Here is a 19,154-nt window from a genome sequence, read left to right on the forward strand (position 1 = left end):
AATACATTTCTTGGATTTTCAGATTGTTTTTTCTGGCTTTTATTTGTATCATGGAATCTCTTTAATTTTTTGAATTGGGGATTCTAGAGAAATTCAGTGATGTTAGGAAATTATAGCTTCTTCCTTAATCCCTATCACTGTCAGAGCTGGACATTTTGTATGTTTGTGTGTACCCTCAAGCAGTGTATGGTCAGAGAAGGAGGATTTCTTTTTGAGAGTATTTATTCACCTTACTTTTTCTTAAAAACGAACCTAAATTAGTGGATGCCTCTTATTTATGTGTCAATACAAAGATATTTTATGACCCTCTTACATATGTTTTCCTCTGTACAGCTGGATGGTAGGGCTCACTTTGTACTTGCTCTATTCAGGAATGGTTAGCCTGATTCAGTTTTCTTGTTTTCTTGTGCCACCTGGATCAAAGAACAGGTTTCAAAATGAAGTGTCATCAATAATGTCACCTTTTTTCATAGTATAACTTTCTTTTTTTCTCCCAACGAATACTGTTTTTTTGTTTTGTTTTGTTTTGAATTTCTGAATCCATTTCAAATTTCTTTTCTTAGAAGTAGGAACTTTTTCAAATGTTTGTATTGAGTCACCTAATAAGCATTTTGCAGCCATTAAATATATAATGAAACTGGTGTTTGAGTTTTTTGAGCCCTTTTTATCTGTCTAGAGCCATTCATTTTGTTTTTATAGTGATAGGGTTCCATTTTCCCAGTGTTATTAGCAAATCGTAGACAGGTCTTTTAAAGTTCCAAGAATCAGATAATCTTTCAGTTTTGATTGAGAATTTATAAATGAATAAATGGAATAAATAAGATAATAAAGTTACTGCCTCTCATTGATGCTACCAGTCAGAAGCTATTTTGTCAGTAGGATTATCATTTTGATTGGTATTCATTTAAAAGTATGACAGCATTATGCATGTGTTATTTATGGAATTACAGTATATATCTTACTAATTAATTATTCTTATGTCAGATTTCACTTGTTAAGGAATTTAGGCATGCAAAAGTGCTTGTGGCCCGTTTGTTATGAGAAATCCGACCACGCTCCTCCATTCCCCACTTACATAACCATTAGCATGTGTATGTATGCATGCACACACACCCATATATACACCTGTTTCTTTAATAGCTATGCAGATAGGTGTGGCAGTACTTGAGGTGATATTTGCATTTCTGTTGTAATAAAATCCTTTAGTTTTTGTTTTGGGAAGGTGTCTAGATCTCTGGGCAGAGTTTCTCTCTCCATTTATTGTAGGTTAACTATTATGTTAATATTTTAATTGACATTCACAAATACATGAGATTAATGCTTTTAGGATCATGGAAGGAGAATGCAGTTGCATTTGAGTTAGTGTCTTTTTTTTTTTTTTTTTTTTTTTTTGGCGCACGGGCTTAGCTGCTCCGCAGCATGTGGGATCTTCCTGGAGCAGGGATTGAACTCATGTCCTCTGCATTGGCAGGCGGATTCCCAACCACTGCACCACCTAGGAAGCCCGAGTTAGTGTCTTTTAAGAAGTGATTTTTATTTTCTGTGGTAGCAGGACATTGCAAAGTGGCCTTTCTGGTGTGGTTTGATCTTTTATTTAGACCAGGATTTCACAGCCTTGGCCCACCTGATATTTTGGGCTGGATAATATAGGGGCTATCCTTGAATTTTAAGATATTCAGTAGTATTCCTGGCCTCAAGTTATGACAACCATTCCATTCATTGTTAAATGTTGTCAACCGTTGGTTTAGCCCATGCTAGTTTGTCCAGTAACTTACACATTATGTTTTGGTAGAAAACACAGTTCACAGTTCTGTGAATTTGTTGTAAAATTTACAAAAACTGTTACGATGCTTGAAAGAATTCCTAGTCAGGGGAATCTTCTTGGATACATATATATTTTTTTTCCTGGTTATGATTTAACTAGGAAAGAGGCTCAAAAGGAAAAAAAATTAAGCAGTTTTTTTTTTAAAAAGATTTATTTTATTATTTATTTGTGGCTGCGTTGGGTCTTCGTCGCTGTGCACAGGCTTTCTTTAGTTGTGGAGAGTGGGTCCTACTCTTTGTTGCAGTGTGCAGGCTTCTCATTGCAGTGGCTTTTCTTGTTGCGGAGCACGGGCTCTAGGCACGTAGGCTTCATTAGTTGTGGCATGAGGGCTCAGTAGTTGTGGCTCGCGGGCTCTAGAGCACAGCCTCAGTAGTTGTGGTGCATGGGCTTAGTTGCTCTGTAGCATGTGGGATCTTCCCGGACCAGGGCTCGAACCCATGTCCCCTGCATTGGCAGGCGGATCCCTAACCACTGCACCATGAGGGAAGTCCAAGCAGGTGTGTGTGTGTGTTTTTTAAAATAAATTTATTTATTTATTTATTTTATTGGCTGTGTTGGATCTTTTTTGCTGTGAGTGGGCTTTCTTTTAGTTGTGGTGAGTGGGGGCTACTCTTCATTGTGGTGCGCAGGCTCATTGCTGTAGCTTCTCTTGTTGTAAGAGCCTGGGCTCTAGGCACATGGGCTTCAGTAGTTGCAGCACATGGGCTCAATAGTTGTGGCTCATGGGCTCTAAAGTGCAGGCTCAGTAGTTGTGGTGCACGGGCTTAGTTGCTCTGCGGCATGTGGAATCTTCCTGGAGGAGGGCTCGAACCCTTGTCCCCTGCATTGGCAGGCGGATTCTCAACCACTGCGCCACCTAGGAAGCCCAGCAGGTATGTTTTTAATACACACACAGAAATGTTTCTCTGCCTTATTTGAAGACTTTAGAAGCAGCCTGGTAGGTGTAAATATTTTTGAATACTAGAAATGTTCACTAACAAGTAAAGCAGCATGAATAGTATTTCAAGTAAACCAGTATAGCCCACAGTCTTACCACCTCATCAAGTCAGCATCTTTTTTCATTTATTGTGTATTTATTCAGCTTCTTCAACTAATTTTTATTGAACTCCTGCTGTGTGCCGGGCACTGTTCTAGATTCTGGGAATGCGGAAGTGAACAAAACTGGCTAAAAATCTCTGCCATCATAGTGCTAAGAATTCTAAAAGGGCATAAGGAGAGTTAGAGGAAGTATAGATGATAAGCAAAATAAATACAAGCGTATGTTAGATGTTAAGTGCTACATAACTAGAGAGTATGTTTTGTAGAATCTGTCGGTGTTGATGTAGTCATACTGATAATATTAATTGCTTACATATGTTTTTTTGAGTTGGTATACGTGATTTCTTAATCTATTCTGCTAAATTTAGGTTGTTAAAAATTTCCACCAATTATAATCACAGTAATCTAAAAAACATTAATTCACAAACTGTTCCAACCAATTATAAAGTCAAAGTACCTGGGCAGTTGATAATATTATGAGATATAGAAGAATTGCTATTGGTTGCATTTTGAATTTTAAGTAAAACTCATTGACTGTAGCCTTTCCTGTAAACTTCTTAAGAGTTGTGTTATTTTGCAGAGACAGCCAATATCATGATCATAACCTTTTACCAAGAATGTTTTTTCCCCAAGAATTTTTAAATTAATTGTAAGAACCTCGAGAAAAATAAAGAATGAAATATAATTGGGTTAATTTTCTCTATTGGAGCAATAAATGGAGGGTACCTCTGAGAAATTACTTCTCCTGAGTGGGGCCCTCATCAGTCAGTGGGTTGATACAGGCCTAATTTCTGTTAATGAAAACTCATTGACCTAAACACAGGGCCTAGCTTCTAGTAGTTGAAAATTCACTTGGTAAACAGAAAACAACATCAGCTTAGAGGAGAAAAACAACTGAGAAGTTGAATTCATTTTTATTTAGTTCTGTTGACATTGCTGAAATTAATTGTTCTTTTCAGAATGCTAAAGAAGAAAGTCTGTCTCTTAAACTGTTCCTTGTTTTTTCTTTCATTCTGATACTATTAGCTGGTTAAATTGTTTCTCATCTTTGCTTACTCGTGGTTGGTGTTACTGCTGTTGGCCAGTGCATTTTGACTTCTTAGAGCTGTCACTAATTTGGAAACACAGGTACAGTCATGCAAGAGACAGTATGATGAGAATTTAAAAAAATAGAGAATTGTGGCCAGTGAGTAATAGATGAAGAAAACATCCTTCAGCAGTTGACGGGGTTACATTCCTTCTCAAATTCTTCCACTTAATAGATGAAATGCAAAGCCCTAAGGTGTTTGGCCTCTAGTAGAGGAAGTGAAGAGGTTTTGAATTGTTATAGTAAAATGGTGATATGGGTGGAATAATATGAACCTGGCAAAATATCTGAGCTTTGCTTTTACTTTATTATTAAAAAACCTGTCATTATGTTTTATAGATTATAATAATGAAGATGAATTTGGAAGAAAGTTGAGGTTCCTCTTACAACAGCTTCCACCTGTTAATTACAGTTTGTTAAAGTTTCTGTGTAGATTTTTAGCCAATGTAGCATCACATCATGAAGAAATCTGGTCTGCAAACTCTTTGGCTGCTGTCTTTGGTCCAGATGTCTTCCAGTAAGTTTTTTCACAAATTTTTGTTTGATTAAAAAAATATATATGCATTTGTGAAATAGAATCATTGTACTGTTTCCCAAGGGTCATAGGTTGCTTGATGAACCATTATTCTTTTTGGTAGATCTGATTAATCCTCCCAGCATTTCTGTGAACAGGGTACAAATTAGGTAGGCTTTACAGATGAAAAAACTGAGGCACAGAATGATGGCATAAATTGCTCAGGTCTATAAAGTGACTCATTGGTTGTCTTCGAACTTCACCTGTGATTACTTTAAGAACTCTCAATTCAATTTGAACTTTTATTCTTAGTATTTACACGGATGTGGAAGATCTGAAAGAACAAGAAATAGTAAGCAGGATAATGGCTGGACTTTTGGAAAATTACTATGAGTTTTTTGAGAATGAAGAGGAAGATTTTTCATCTAATGATTTGAGTTCAGTTACTGAACAGGTGAGAATATTTTAAATATTCTACTTGGAGGGACTTTTTGTTGTTGTTTTTTAAAGAATTTTCTCGTAAGGGCTTGGCCCAAACTTGGGTGGAATTTTTAAGTACTAAACTGGAAGTAATTTTCTTGGTTGTTATATGTAATCATAGGTGATACATCCATGTAGTATATGAATGTGATCTTTTTTCTGAACAACTTGTTGTCCTCAATTTGGATATGGAAAAGTAATTGAAACCAGAGTATATGGCTTTTGTGGACTTTTTTGTTTTTTTTCTTCTGTTAAATTAAGCATTTTTTATGTTGTAAGAATAGTGTGTTTTTGTTTTTGCAAAGGAACTGCTAGCGTAGAGGAAGGTAGGCAAAGTTTGAGAATTAGAAGATAGAGGGAAAGGTTGACTACAAAATTGACACAAACTTTAAAAAATATTCTTGATTGAAGTAGCACGTCAGTATAGCAGTGCAAACATTATCATTAATGGGAAGCATCAGGAGAGTGATAGTTTAGGTTGCAGATAATGTTTTAAATCTTGTGACTCTTGAATATTAAAACCTATTTCTCAAACAACATTATATTTTGTTGTCATTGCTGTGCCTTGATGGTTGAGACTACGGAAGGATCCTAGTCTTTATGAAGTGAGAATATTGATTCTGAGTAATTATAAGTGATTGTAAACCCACATTAATGCAGACTTCTCAGGTTTAAAATTCGTGATTTAGATCTATTTGGAGGTTTTTCTTCTGTACTTAAGTGAAGTGATTTGTCAAGCAAACTTTTATATTAAAACCTATGATGTTATTTATATTTTGAGTGTAGAGTGGGGTGGCTACCTTTTTTTAATGGCTAATAATTCACCAGGTTAAAAATAAATAAGGTAAAATATATAGTAAAATGTCATGTTCTTACCTATGCCCACCCTCTCCCTCTCACTGTTTTTTTATGTGTTTTTCCAGAATTTCTTTATGCAAATATAAGTAAATATTTCCTCTCAGTTTTTTTTTTTTTTTAAACAGGAAAGCAGCATACTCTACATATTATTGTGCACTTTGGTTTTTTTAATCAGTTAACGGTGTATCTTGGAGATATTAGAATGTAGAGAACGTACTCATTTTTTTTTAAACATCTGGGTAGTTTCCTATTGTATGGATGTAACGTGTAATTTATTTGATTCATAGTACCTGTATCCACTTGAAAAGGTGATAGTATATCGGTTTTCTCAGAGTAGTCCTAGTATATATCTGCTTTCTGATGTAATTATTAGTAGCTCCCCTTTTCATTCTCAGATGTATCCAGATTTAGATGATAAATTATATGGTTATGCTATTTGTTGATGGACAGTGAATTACTTTCCTTCATTTGTTCTTAAAGTAGCAACTCTTAAAATTTTATCATGCAGATTTTCATTCATTCTTATAGGTGTTGGCTCTGATTATGTTTATTAAGGAGTTTTATTTCTTGGGTAGCCCAGCTTTTATTTAAAAGGGTTTCTATACTGTTGTGAACTTTTATAGATAAGTCTTTTTAATACTTTGGGGTTGTACTTTCCTTAGGTTGGTTGGTTTATTTTGTTTTTCATTGAAGTACAGTTGATGTACAATATTGTGTTAGTTTCACATGTGCAGCATAGTGACTCAGTTATACATATATTTATGTAGCTGTTCTTTTTCAGATTCTTTTCCCTTATAGGTTATTACAGAATATACTGTGCTATACAGTAGGTCTTATTTTATATATATAGTGTGTACATGTTAATCCCAAACTCCTCTTTGCCCCCACCCCTCTTTGGTAACCATAAGTTTGCTTTCTATGTCTGTGGGTCTGTTTGTTTTGTAAATGTGTTCATTTGTATCCTTTTTTTTTTTTTAAGATTCCACATATAAGTGATATCACATGATATTTGTTTTCCCCTGTTTGGCTTTCTTCACTTAGTATGATAATCTCAAGTCCATCCATGTTGCTGCAAATGGCATTATTCTTTTTTATGGCTGAGTAGTATTCCATTGTGTGTGTGTGTGTGTGTGTGTGTGTGTGTGTGTGTGTGTGTTGTGTTTCACATCTTTATCCATTCATCTGTTGATGGACACTTAGGTTACTTCCATGTCTTGGCTATTGTAAACAGTGCTGCAATGAATATTGGGGTGCATATATCATTTCTGACAATGTTTTTCTCTGGATATATGCCCAGGAGTAGGACTGTAGGATCATATGGGAGCTCTATTTTTAGTTTTTTAAGGAACCTCCATACTGATCACCATAGTGGCTATACCAATTTGTATTCCCACCAACAGTATAGGAGGGTTCCTTTTTCTCTACACTGTCTCCAGCATTTATTTTTTATAGACTTTTTGATGATGGCCATTCTGACTGGAGTGAGGTAATAATATTGCATTGTGGGTTTGATTTGCATTTCTCTAATAATTAGCAACGTTGAACATTATTTTCATGTGTCGGCCATCTGTATGTCTTCTTTGGAGAAATGTCTATTTAGATCTTCTGCCCCCCCTCCTTTTTTTTTTTTTTTCTGATATTGCACTGTATGAGCTGTTTGTATATTGTAGAAATTAATCCCTTCTTGTTTGCATTGATTGTAAATATTTTCTCCCATTTGGTATTTTTCTCCCATTTATTTATTTTTGTTTTTATATCCATTACTCTAGGAGATAAAGCCAAAAAGATATTGTTGCGATTTGTGTCAGAGTGTGTTCTGCCTATGTTTTCCTCTAAGAGTTTTATAGTGTCTGGCCTTACATTTTAGGTCTTTATTCCATTTTAAGTTTATTTTTGTATATGGTGTTAGGGAGTGTTCTAATTTCATTCTTTTACATGTAGCTGTCTAGTTTTCTTAGCACCACTTATTGAAGAAACTGTCTTTTTTCCATTGTATAGTCTTGCCTCCTTTGTTCTAGATTAATTGACCATAGGTCATTTCCTTAAGTTTTTTTATGTTTTCTTCATGTAAGCATTTTTATCTTTGTCTGACTCTCCTTCCCTCTTTTTCTTCTTCCCTTCTTCCCTTCCTTCCTCTCCTCTCTCTCAAGTATCAGAAACTGTTAAGAAAACAGTAAGAGATGCCAAATTGTGACTTATAGTGTATAAACTGAGGATGAAATCAAGTGTGTGTGTGTGTGTGTGTGTATTTGTGAGGTAAATCAAGTGAGAGAATTTGTAGTTCGAATCATTGATCCATGGAACTCTTGGCATATTTTTTGAAGGTTTCCAACTATCATATATAGTACCTGACTTAAAAAACTTGGTTAAAGTAAAGAACTGACCCAGCTGTTCAAAATTATTTTTGCTTAAAAGAAAATGACAAGAAGAGGACAAGTAGATATATATGCCTTAAACCTTTAATGCTTTTTGATATCTGTAAGAAATCCCATCTTTGGGGAATTCTTTGTGCCACCTTTCTTTTCTTTATGTTTTAGTTAAGCAGTTTATTTTTTTAAATAAAATTAATGGCTGCTGAAAATGAAATAATATACATACGTTTGTGTTACTCATGTTCTGCTTTTCCAAGACTATGTGACTTGTAAGAAAATGATGATGCCACTTTGATCTAATGTTTATGTCTTGACTCCTCTAAAGTCTGCAGGGTTTATCTTGATTATGTTTTACATTGTGGTGTAATTCTCTGATATTTGTATTATCCTGCAGCTTCCTTATGTAACGTGAAATATATTTGTATCTCACATATATTGCATTTATATTTCTGTATTTTTTAAGCACTACAAAAACTGACTTAAAATATACTGTGCTTTACATTAAATAGAATGATGGTTAATTAACACCAGGAAATAATGTTGAATTCTGCAGATTTGTCTGTGAATAGAAAAGAGGATGTTAGCATATTGAACAGAATATACTCAATAAATAGGGTACTGCAGTGAGTCCTGAGAGACAGTGATGTGTCTTAATTATCTTGGCTCATGTTGCTAATTATCAGAATCTATTTTCTTATCCATTTTTATTATTTTTTAATTATAACTGGGTTACAAGTAACAGAAGAACAGATTTCTGAAAGTATTTTTTTTTAAAGCAGATTTCATAACTTCATTTTGACTTGTGAAGCTGAATTGATCAGGTATTGAGTGAAAGTAAAGTCTCCTCAAACTCAGCACAATTTGGTTGCATTTTAAAGTTGGCATAACTTAAATGTTGCTGATTTGTTACCCATATATTTAAAGAGGTAGGCAGACCTGGTCTATCCTAGCAGTGCTTTGATTTTTCTCCTGATTTTAATACTTGAAGGAAGCAAAGTTTATTTAGCATTCTCTGCTTTTAGAGTTTCATCCCATTAATGGAAGTGTTTGGCTGTTAGATCCTTTTCAGGTTAGTAGTTATTATTATTATTATTTTTTAAATAGTATGAGAGAGATGACTGGAGATGTTGAATAGGGAGTGTTTGAGAAATGACCCAGAGTCAGAGAACAGGTTCTTTGTATGGGATCCTTAAATGATTGCGAATCCAGTAGAGTGGTTTGAAGATGTAGGTGATAATTATGTTTCTCTATACATTTGAGAAGGCAGGTAGCAGCGTTCTCCACAAGCTGGAGTCTGGAGAGCAGGCATTTCACGAGGCCCTAGAGAAGGGAATTACAGCAGTCAAAGAAAGAAGAGATGTAAGTATGGCTGAGGGTTTTCCATAAGTGGAGTTGAGGCAGCTGCCATATATAGGGCAGGTTCAGAATAACTTATGAACAGAATAGTGTTAATAAGCAGAAGGTCAAGTTGACAAGAAGAGGATCAAGAAGAATTTTTGAAGATAAGTGTGGGGTGAGAGAGAGAGCATTTTTGTCCAAGTTTATAATTTTTACTCTTACCCAAACCAATTTAGTCAATTCTTACTGCAGGAAGTTACACTGGAAGGCCTGAGGGGTGAGGGGTGGGGCGGGAAGAAAAACCCATAGCCCATAGACCGGGCTGGTCATATCTTAGTTGATGATTACTGGCGAAAATACTAGGGAATGTCAATTAATTTATATAAAGCTTATTAAATCAAATATAATATATTCAGTATAATTGAGTATAAGGCTTTTGTAGTTGCTAAGAGCTATTAACTGTAGACATACACTGATTTTAAAATGTGTAATGTAACATGTTAAAATTGCAGTACTTCTGTACCAAAAATTTGTGTACTGAATAAATATTCTTCTATTGTCAGTTTAAATAGCCATCTTAATTTTTTTTTTTTTAATATTCTACTCTTGTGCCCAAACCTGAAAATGATATTTTCTTGCCAGTTTTTTTCTTGCTTGGATTACCCGGTAGATGTTGATTAAGTACATTCTTGATTTTCACTAATGTATTAAATATGTAGATGGAGAAAGAGGATAATTTTCCATTTGATCCAGTTTAAAAACTGACATCATTTGAAATTTTCATCTTTGTGTATAAATATTACCTCTCAGTTAATAACCATTAGGCCAATGATTTTCAGTACTTGTTGATTAGGAATTGGTAGAGTATCACAGTGTAATTACCTTTCTTCTGGTTGAAGTTTTCATTTCTGGGAGTCCTGTAGCAACTGTATTTGCCTGTTGGTCAGGAAAAACACCACTGTTACATGTAGCAGTAAATTTATTCTAGGTATTGTCAGTGCATTTGGCTAGAATGGACAAAAGTGTATGTTTACTGCTTAATGTTTTTAATGACTAGTATTAATTTATAAAAAATGTTAAGACCATTTATGGCTAGTTTATTCTATGGAGTAGCTTAACAAATGTTTCTCATTTGAAAATATTTTGTTGCTTTTCCTTCTCAGATATTTGTATATTTTTATTAGAGTGATTATTTACTTATATAGCCAATTTAATAATAGAAAGTGTTTTATAGCCCCTGCCAGAAAGAGAATTATAACCTTGAGTTGTGGTTAATGGTCAAAACAGTGAGTTCTTCCTTGTTGTAAGGTCCAGTCTCTTCATGAAGAGTTCTTCCTTCTTGTAAGGTCCAGTTCTTCATGAAGAATTCAGTCAATCATTTAGAAGTTGGCCGTCATTTCCTAAAGCATAGTTAAGACCTTAAGGCAAAATTTCTGTGCCCTTCTTTTTTTCACACTTATTCTGTATTAAAATCACTTGTTCATTGCACTTGGAAATTGGAGAGATCAATTGAAGTCTTTGATGTAGCAGTTACATTTATAAATCTGATTGGTTAGGAAATGAAACTTTCTTAATGTTAATTAACTACAGTGTGCAGGCTTTTTCATAGTTTGCAGTCTTATTCATATTCCTAGTAATATACTAATGTAATCATTACTTCCTGCTTTAAAATGTTATGTTTGGTTTGAAATTTTACTCTAATATGGAGAAGTTGGCGGCTACTTACTTTGTAAGAGAAATTGGTCCTAGGAAATAAAGTGAAAAATGAGTTATATTTAAATTTTTCTTAGACTAGTATATCTGTCTTAGAATAGTATGTCAGTTGACAGTTTCATTAAATTTTAATTTTCAGTTTCCTTTTATTTATATAGGTTAATGAACTTTCTGAGGAAGAGGAGGAAGATGAAAAGCTGGAACATATAGAAGAACTTCCAGAAGAGGGTGCAGAAAAATCAGATGACATGTCAGAGGTGGTACAATTAAGGATGACTGAAAACATCCTGGAACCAAATAGTGTTACAGCATCAACAAGGTAGTATTTCAGTTGAAAGGACTTTAGTTTTTGAGCATTTCATTCTAGATATAAATTCACTCAAGCACTAAATCACACAGAGTGTAATGGTATATGAAAGATTAGTTTGTATATGAAAGAGAATAATACGAAAATTTTAAAGAACCTTGTTAAGGAGTTTGCAGTTATTAGCATTTATACCTTTCTTTAAAAATATAATCTCTTACATATATTTCCTCTTAAAGTTTATTTGTTTTTGTGTTATTAATGTATTAGTTGGGTTGGATAAAATTCCAGAACCTTTGGAAGTAGAATTCCTAGAGAAAGATACAGTGATTGAGTTGACTATATTTCCAGCTCCTAGGCTAGAACTAAATTGAACTAGGCTGTAAGGGGAGGACTCTGATCCTTTAAGATAGTGCTTTTCAATCCTTTCCATGTATAAGGTGGTACTATTTATGGGCATACTGGGTAAACTTGGTAAATGTGGTAGGCTGGAGGCACTATCCTAGCATATAGCCAGTACCATTGGACACACTGTTCAGGAAGCATTAGAGAATTCAAGAACTCCCCATACATAGCTCTAGGTTTGTTAAATTCTGTCCTTCTTTTCTGTAAAACACCATGGTTTTCTAATTAGGGGGACAGTTATTTGTTTAAGCCACTAGATATTTTTCATTAAATTTGTGTTTAATAGAATGGTGGTTAAACAAGCAGAGGAAATAGTAATTTAAGAGTCAGGGACTTCCCTGGTGGCGCAGTGGTTAAGAATCCGCCTGCCAATGTAGGGGACATGGGTTCGATCCCTGGTCTGGGAAGATTGCATATGCCGTGGAGCACCTGAGCCTGTGAGCTACAACTACTGAGTCTGCGCTCTGGGAGCCACAAGCCTCTGAGCCCTAGTGTCAGCATGTCGCAGCTACTGAGCCTGCTTGCTGCAACTACTGAAGCCTGCGTGCCTGGAGCCTGTGCTTCGCAACAAGAGAAGCCACCACAATGAGAAGTCTGTGCACCCACAATGAAGAGTAGCCCCCACTTGCCACAACTAGAGGAAGCCCATGCGCAGGAACGAAGACCCAACACAGCCAAAAGAAAAAAAAAAAAGTCAGTGAGACTTCCTTGGTGGGAATTCACCTTCCAATGCAGGGGACATGGGTTCAATCCCTGGTCAGGGAACTAAGATACCACACGTCACTGGGCAACTAAGCCTGCATGCCGCAGCTACTGAGCCTGTACGCTCTGGAGCCCGCACGCCACAACGAGAAAGAAGCCTGTGTGCCACCATTAGAGAAGCCCAAGCCCTGCAACAAAGAGCCCATGTACTCTAATGAAAGATGCTGCATGCTGCAACTAAGACCCAGAGCAACCCAAAAAAAAAAGTCAGACAGCAGAATGTCATTTAAAAATAACTAGTAATAAGGGAAGAACTATTCAATGTCATTTAGAAAAATTATAATTTAAAATATATACTTCTAAATATAACTATTACATTTCTCTATGGGCCTCTAGATTTTTATATTGTGTATATAGTTTCTTCAGATGTGATTATAATTATGGTATATTAACAAGTTTATTCACTCTTTTGCCCCAATTTAACTTTTTGTTTTTGCTTTTCTGTCTGCATGACATTAGCTATATTTTAGTTTTATATTAAAATATTTATAAGCTGTATGTTGAAGTATTTAACTATATCTTAATTATATACTTACTGTCATTCTTTTTTCTGAACTTTGAGTTATTCCAGCTAGCTTGTTGTTACTATACCACTATACAACCTTTGTTGTTAGGTCCTTTTTTCCTTCTTTTGACTTATTTGGATAAATTTATTAGGCTCAAAGAGTAGATTTTCTATAGCTTTTGGTAAGTATTTCCAGACTGCTTAAAAGATTTGGCCCAATTTGCATTACTATTAGCAATATTTTCTTGAGCACCAGAAAACAGTAGATTGAAATTGGTGTTCTTTATTTTGTTAATTTAGAGTTATGCCTTCCAATAAGATAACCACTAGCTAGCTACATGTGGCTATTTAAATTTAAACTTAAAACAATTACAATTAAATAAAATTTAAAAATCACTTCCTCAGTTGTACTAGCCACATTTCAAATGCTCAGTAGCCATATGTGATTAGTGGTTACCATATTGGACAATGCGGATATAGAACAATTCTGTCATTGTAGAAATTTCTTTTGGATAGTGCTGATTTAGAGAGGTAAATTAAGTATTTTTATTTATTTAATTACCAGCAAGGTTAAATACTGTTTCAAGTGAATGCTGCTAATAGTTTCTTCTTTTTGATCATCTGTCTAGTTTTGTAGAGGATTCTCCTTCCCTCCAGCACAGTCATTTTTAGATGGAGTCATTGGAGATTTGATGGTAGTCAGGATTCCTTAATTACGAGTCGTAGAAACAGATCTTGGTTAATGGAAAGAAAAAAGGTAATTTATTAGAAGAATTCTGGATACGTCCCAGAGTTGAAAGGAAAAATAGAGAGAAGAACATGAGAGCTCTGGAGAATTTAGTCACAAAGAGTCATGGAAGAATCTCTTCATCATGTGGCTGTTGCTGTGAGATTTCCACCTGTTTCCTTCCATCTGTCATTCTGCTCAAGATCAGATTCCTGTGGGGTAGCAGGAAAGAGGGTCTGGCCTAAATTGGGTCATGTGTCCATTTCCTAGCTACGGTAGAGCTGGGTCATTGTAATTTATGCATGTAACAAGAGCATTGGATGGAGGGAGGAGCTAGTTTGCCACAGAAAAATGGGGCTAATACCGAAAGAAAGGGGTAGGGATATCAGGCAACAAAAATAGATGAGTCTGTCACAGTGGTCTTCTAGATTTAGTGTCGATATCTATAAATTTCAGTTAATATTTATACATTAAAATTTTGTTTTAGTTTTGGCTGATTGGTTGCATAAAGGTAAAAAATATATTCTTTGATATCCATCTTTGATGAAGGAAAGGTAGGGGACAAATATCCTAGAATGCACAGCATCTAGAAAATAGGGAGCTCTTAAGAAATTCATTTTAGGGAATCAGTGGATACTGTATTGCATGAAAAGAGAGGTTGAACTTTTGCTAACTTAATGTTTTGTTTCTGAGTTTTTCTCTGAGGTCACTTGCAAACATTTTGTGGAAATATTAGGTAGCCTATTTTGTATTTCTGTGGGAAGATATGTTAGAAACTTAAGGGAAATAAACATTAAGTGACAGTTTAGCAGGCTCAAACATTTTGGTCTCAAATGTTATGCTCTTACAAATTACTGAGGACTCCAAAGACTTTTGTTACTGTTGATTTTATACCTCTGGTTATTTACTGTATTATAAATTAAAACAGCAAATTGCTGGGAGTGTTCTTTGTTGAGTTGTACTTTGGAAAACGATTAGTATTTGTAGCTGAGATATAGCTACTTATGATCTAACAGATTTTTTTGTTGATAGATTTCTCCTCCTTTATTAGTTTTAAGTCATCTATTCTCAAACTTTTTGGTTTAATTTGAGGACCGCAAATAACTTTTGTTAATGTAGGTTATAGCTATTGGCATTTACTCTATTGGGAACCAAAACTGAAAAAATTTTTAAAGTAGTAATGAACTCATTACATGTTAATGTAAAAATTTTTAATCGAAAGTAACTTTTTCAGAATCTCCCCAAAATTTTTAGTGAGAAATTTTTTAATGGCATTGTTTTACATTTTTACAAATCTCTTTAATGTGTGGCTTAATAGAGGGTAGCTAGATTCTCACATTTTCTTTTGCATTTCATTTGTTGCCATACGTTGTTTTGGTTGAAGTAGGTGAAGACAGTCTAGCATTATACAAGTATGTAGTTGAAAAAAGAGAATTTTTGTAGCCTTGTCAGATAATTGTGGATATTCTTCTTTGACAATACACCAAAACTCAATAAGTGGTAGTTTCTTAAAGGTTATTTGTAATGTGGAACCTGAAAGCATATCTGAATTTTTCATACTTTGATCCATTGGTCTATCTTGTACTTTGAGAGAATCTTTTAGCCATGCTTAATTTTGTAATGTGGTATATTGGTTGTTTGGAAAATACTGCCTCAGTGAGTTACTCAGAGATTTCAAATAGTGATATATTTTGTTATATAATATCAAAATGTATATTCTGTAATATCACCATTAATTGTATCAAAATATCTTTAAGTACTGGGATGCTTCTAAACTTATGGTGGAAGATACAGGTTTTCCAGAATTCTAATTTGTGCTTGAAAATGCAAATTTTATCAGTATTGTTAGTCTTGCTCATTTTTGAGAAAGTTTCTGTCAGATATTCAAGTTGAAATAACCATAGTCTGCCTGCCTGTCTTTCAAGTAAAAATGGGTATTCCATGATAAAAGTTCTGCTCTCAACTCAAACAAGACAAACATTGTACTAAGTTGTGCAGCAGAGTTGCTTTGTGTGTACTTCCTATTTGTGACACCAAATATTAAAAAGAAGTGTACTCAAGGGCTGAGATAAAATTAATAATATGTATTACTTCTTAATCAAGGACTGGCTCCTTTTAAAAAACGATCGCAGCTGGGTAGTGATGAGGAGTGCAGTGGCCGTGGAATAGTTTGATACCACTTACCCAAAGTTATGCTAAGAACCCAAGCAGTTTTTTTCTGCCATTGATTTTGAATCATCATGCAAATATCAGCACAGTGAAAAAGGCAAATGTTATGAAAACAGTTTTGATCTTTTGGTTCATAGACCACCCTTTGAAAACCAGTGGTTTAGATATTTGGGTATGAGTTGTATTGGTTAATTTACTTATGCATCTATTATTTGTATACATTATTTGTCATTAGCCATATTTTGTTAAGATTTGAGCTGAGTTCAGAGTGGAGAAAATGATGGGTTTTAGGCTGTGGGTAGCCTAGAGTGCACAAAAAGCAGAAGTTTTGGTTGCTTCTGAGGCTCAGTCTTTTTTCTTTATTAATATTTTATTTATTTATTTATTTATTTATTTATTGGATGAGTTGGGTCTTTTTTTTTTTTTAATTATTATTTATTTATTTATCTTTGGCCTCTTCGGGTCTTCATTGCAGCACGTGGAATCTTCGTTGAGGCATGCAGGATCTTTTGTTGTGGTGTGCGGGCTTCTCTCTAGTTTTGGCGTGCAGGTTTTCTCTTCTCTAGTTGTGGGCTCGCCGGCGTGTGGGTTCCAGAGCACATATAGGCTCTGTAGTTGGCAGCACAAGAGCTCTGTTGAGGCACATGAATTCTGTAGTTGTGGCACGCCGGCTTAGTTGCCTGACGGCATATGGGATCTTAGTTCCCTGACCAGAGATTGAACCTGCATCCCCTGCATTGGAAGGCAGATTCTTTACCACTGGACTACCAGGGAAGTCCCTGAGGCTCAGTCTTATCCAGGAACTTCATGGACATCTCAAGCTTGTTTCTAAAGTGCGTTGTATCTATAGATGAAGAATTATTAGTTTATATTCACATGTTTATCTAGTATTTGGCTTTATTTAGATATACAAATGTTAGGGGAATCTTTACCTTTTAAAAATTTAAAGAGAGATGGCAGAGTTCTGAAAGCGTTCTTTGTTTTCCCTGTGCTTTTCACAGTCTTTTTCCTAGACTGTGTTGGAACAGTTTATTTTGGCTTGACATTAAGTTTTAATTTATATTGCTTCCAGAACCACAAATCAAAAACCAGCTAATTGGCATTATTATAAAGTTTTTTTGAAAGTTGTGCTTTTAATGCCTTGCTAAAACTTAGAATTTAGAATGACAATTTGATACTCTTTTATGTGCTGCTGATGCTAGGGCTTCATTTTCGTGAGTTCATTAATTTATGATGGTTTGATTTTAGGTGTGGTGCAGGAAAGAAGGTGTAGTGATTAAGGAAGAGCTCTGAATTGAGGGGTTTGAGATTGATTGGCACTTCATTCTGTGGATATCTTATTGTTGAAGAAATGTGCCTTTAGCTGACTATAGAAGTGAGAAATGTAGTAGTAACTTTTTCTTTTAAATTAATTAAATAAGCAGTTTGCAGAATATTTCAGTTGGTAATCGATTCACATTTTCACTAGCTAGGTTCCACTTAAAAGTGTAGGGGATGAACACTACTTTGGTGGGAGTATCAGAAATGTTGGGTGGGTAAAAGTAGAATTTATGCTTTGGGTCATAAGATAATTTAATTAAAATATTTCTTGAAGTATCAGAGCATAATAGATATTGACAGGTTCTCTTCCTCCTTCCTATTGCCCTGAAAATGATGCATTTGACATTTTAAAGACTTGTGGTTGTTATAACTTATTGACTAGTTTTCTAATAGTGAGGAATCTTTCCAGTTTACTCTTGTCATAGGTATAGGGTATTCCCAAGTTGATGGGGAAATGAAGGAATGGATTTTGCTTTTGACTGGAAAGGGATACGTGGTTTTTGGTTTTTGGGGGTTTTTTTGGCCGTGCTGCACAGCATGTAGGATCTTAGTTCCCCAACAAGGGATCAAAGCTGTGCCCCCTGCATTGGAAGCACGGAGTCTTAACCGTTGGACTGTCAGAGAAGTCCCTGTTTTATGTATTTATTTTTTGAAACCACAGTTTTTTAAATGGTAATTTTAGTGGGGCTCTGGCATGAATTATCTGGAAATCATCCTAATTTTAGATTTGAAAAATTAAACATTAATGCTTTTCTGAAAATGGATGAGTGAACAATAGTTCTCTGCCTGTTGTACATCTGTTCATAATTTATAACTCGATATAGTGTGGTTAATGAAAACAGAATTTTTTTTTCTGCTTAGTACACTGGGTTAGGCTTAAATATTTTTATAGGCCTTCCAGCCAGATTCAAAATTTGTTCCCCTTTCCCTACCTCCTGCCATGTTGCTTAGTACCTGGGAAAAAATTTGTGGGCTGTTGATTAGGTCTCCTTGTCAGTAGTGACCTCATGTTGCAGCCTGCTTCCATTTAGACTGCAGCTCTGATTGCTCAGCAGTTTTTTAAGCCCATCACCATCCTTTATGATATTTGAAGTCGCTTTACCTGATGTTTTTGTTAGGAGATGCCACAGTGCTCAGAATGGCTTGCAAGGCTCTGTTACACAGGTAAAGTGATCCTTAGCAGATTTAACTGAAGCAGAGCTGCAATACTTTTATTAAAATATTGTATATAATAAATATTTGCAATTGGGAAATTAAAATAATAGTATTTCCCTATGATAACTGTATTTGAATTACAAAAATTAGTAACTGGAATAAATGACTGCAAGATTGCTTTTATGCTCTCAAGAAGATTATGTGATTCTAGACAGATTTAAAAATAGAGTTAACAGCAGAAGGGAGAAAAAGTTCAAAGAATGACGACAATCTTTAATGGTACACTTGATTAAAGCCTAAAATACGTGTGATTTATTTTGTCCTTTTCATCTGGTCTTCTTTGTCTGGTGATTTAGTGAAAACAGTTAACATTTTTAAGTGGTCTTTATGGCATCTATCTATAGTACCTAAGTAATTTGACCTTGAATTTGTCTGCAGTTATTTTTATGTGTCTTTATTAATCAGAACTCACATTCTTAATGATACTTATGTTATTTTGCTTCTGCTGCAGATGCATAACCATATTGATAAATCTTTTCTTATAGCCGTAGGTGTGTGTTAGCCTTGGTTTGTACATAAGTA

The 19,154-nt window shown here is 34.8% G+C and overlaps 1 protein-coding gene across 12 annotated transcripts in view; it reads left to right on the plus strand.

Moving 5' to 3' along the window:
* The window catches only part of FAM13B (family with sequence similarity 13 member B), a 117,026-nt gene that overhangs the window by 24,794 nt on the left and 73,078 nt on the right, over positions 1-19,154 (plus strand). For 8 of the 12 annotated variants that reach the window (XM_057734108.1, XM_057734131.1, XM_057734139.1 and 5 more), the window contains 4 exons: positions 4,290-4,467; positions 4,777-4,918; positions 9,438-9,533; positions 11,384-11,544. In XM_057734108.1, coding sequence (XP_057590091.1) covers positions 4,290-4,467; positions 4,777-4,918; positions 9,438-9,533; positions 11,384-11,544 — 577 coding nt within the window. The remainder of the gene's footprint in view (positions 1-4,289; positions 4,468-4,776; positions 4,919-9,437; positions 9,534-11,383; positions 11,545-19,154) is intronic. The other 4 variants (XM_057734149.1, XM_057734157.1, XM_057734184.1 and 1 more) reach the window with 1 other exon arrangement.

The sequence above is a fragment of the Hippopotamus amphibius genome, chromosome 1, assembly GCF_030028045.1.
Source record: "Hippopotamus amphibius kiboko isolate mHipAmp2 chromosome 1, mHipAmp2.hap2, whole genome shotgun sequence".
Lineage (NCBI taxonomy): Eukaryota > Metazoa > Chordata > Mammalia > Artiodactyla > Hippopotamidae > Hippopotamus > Hippopotamus amphibius.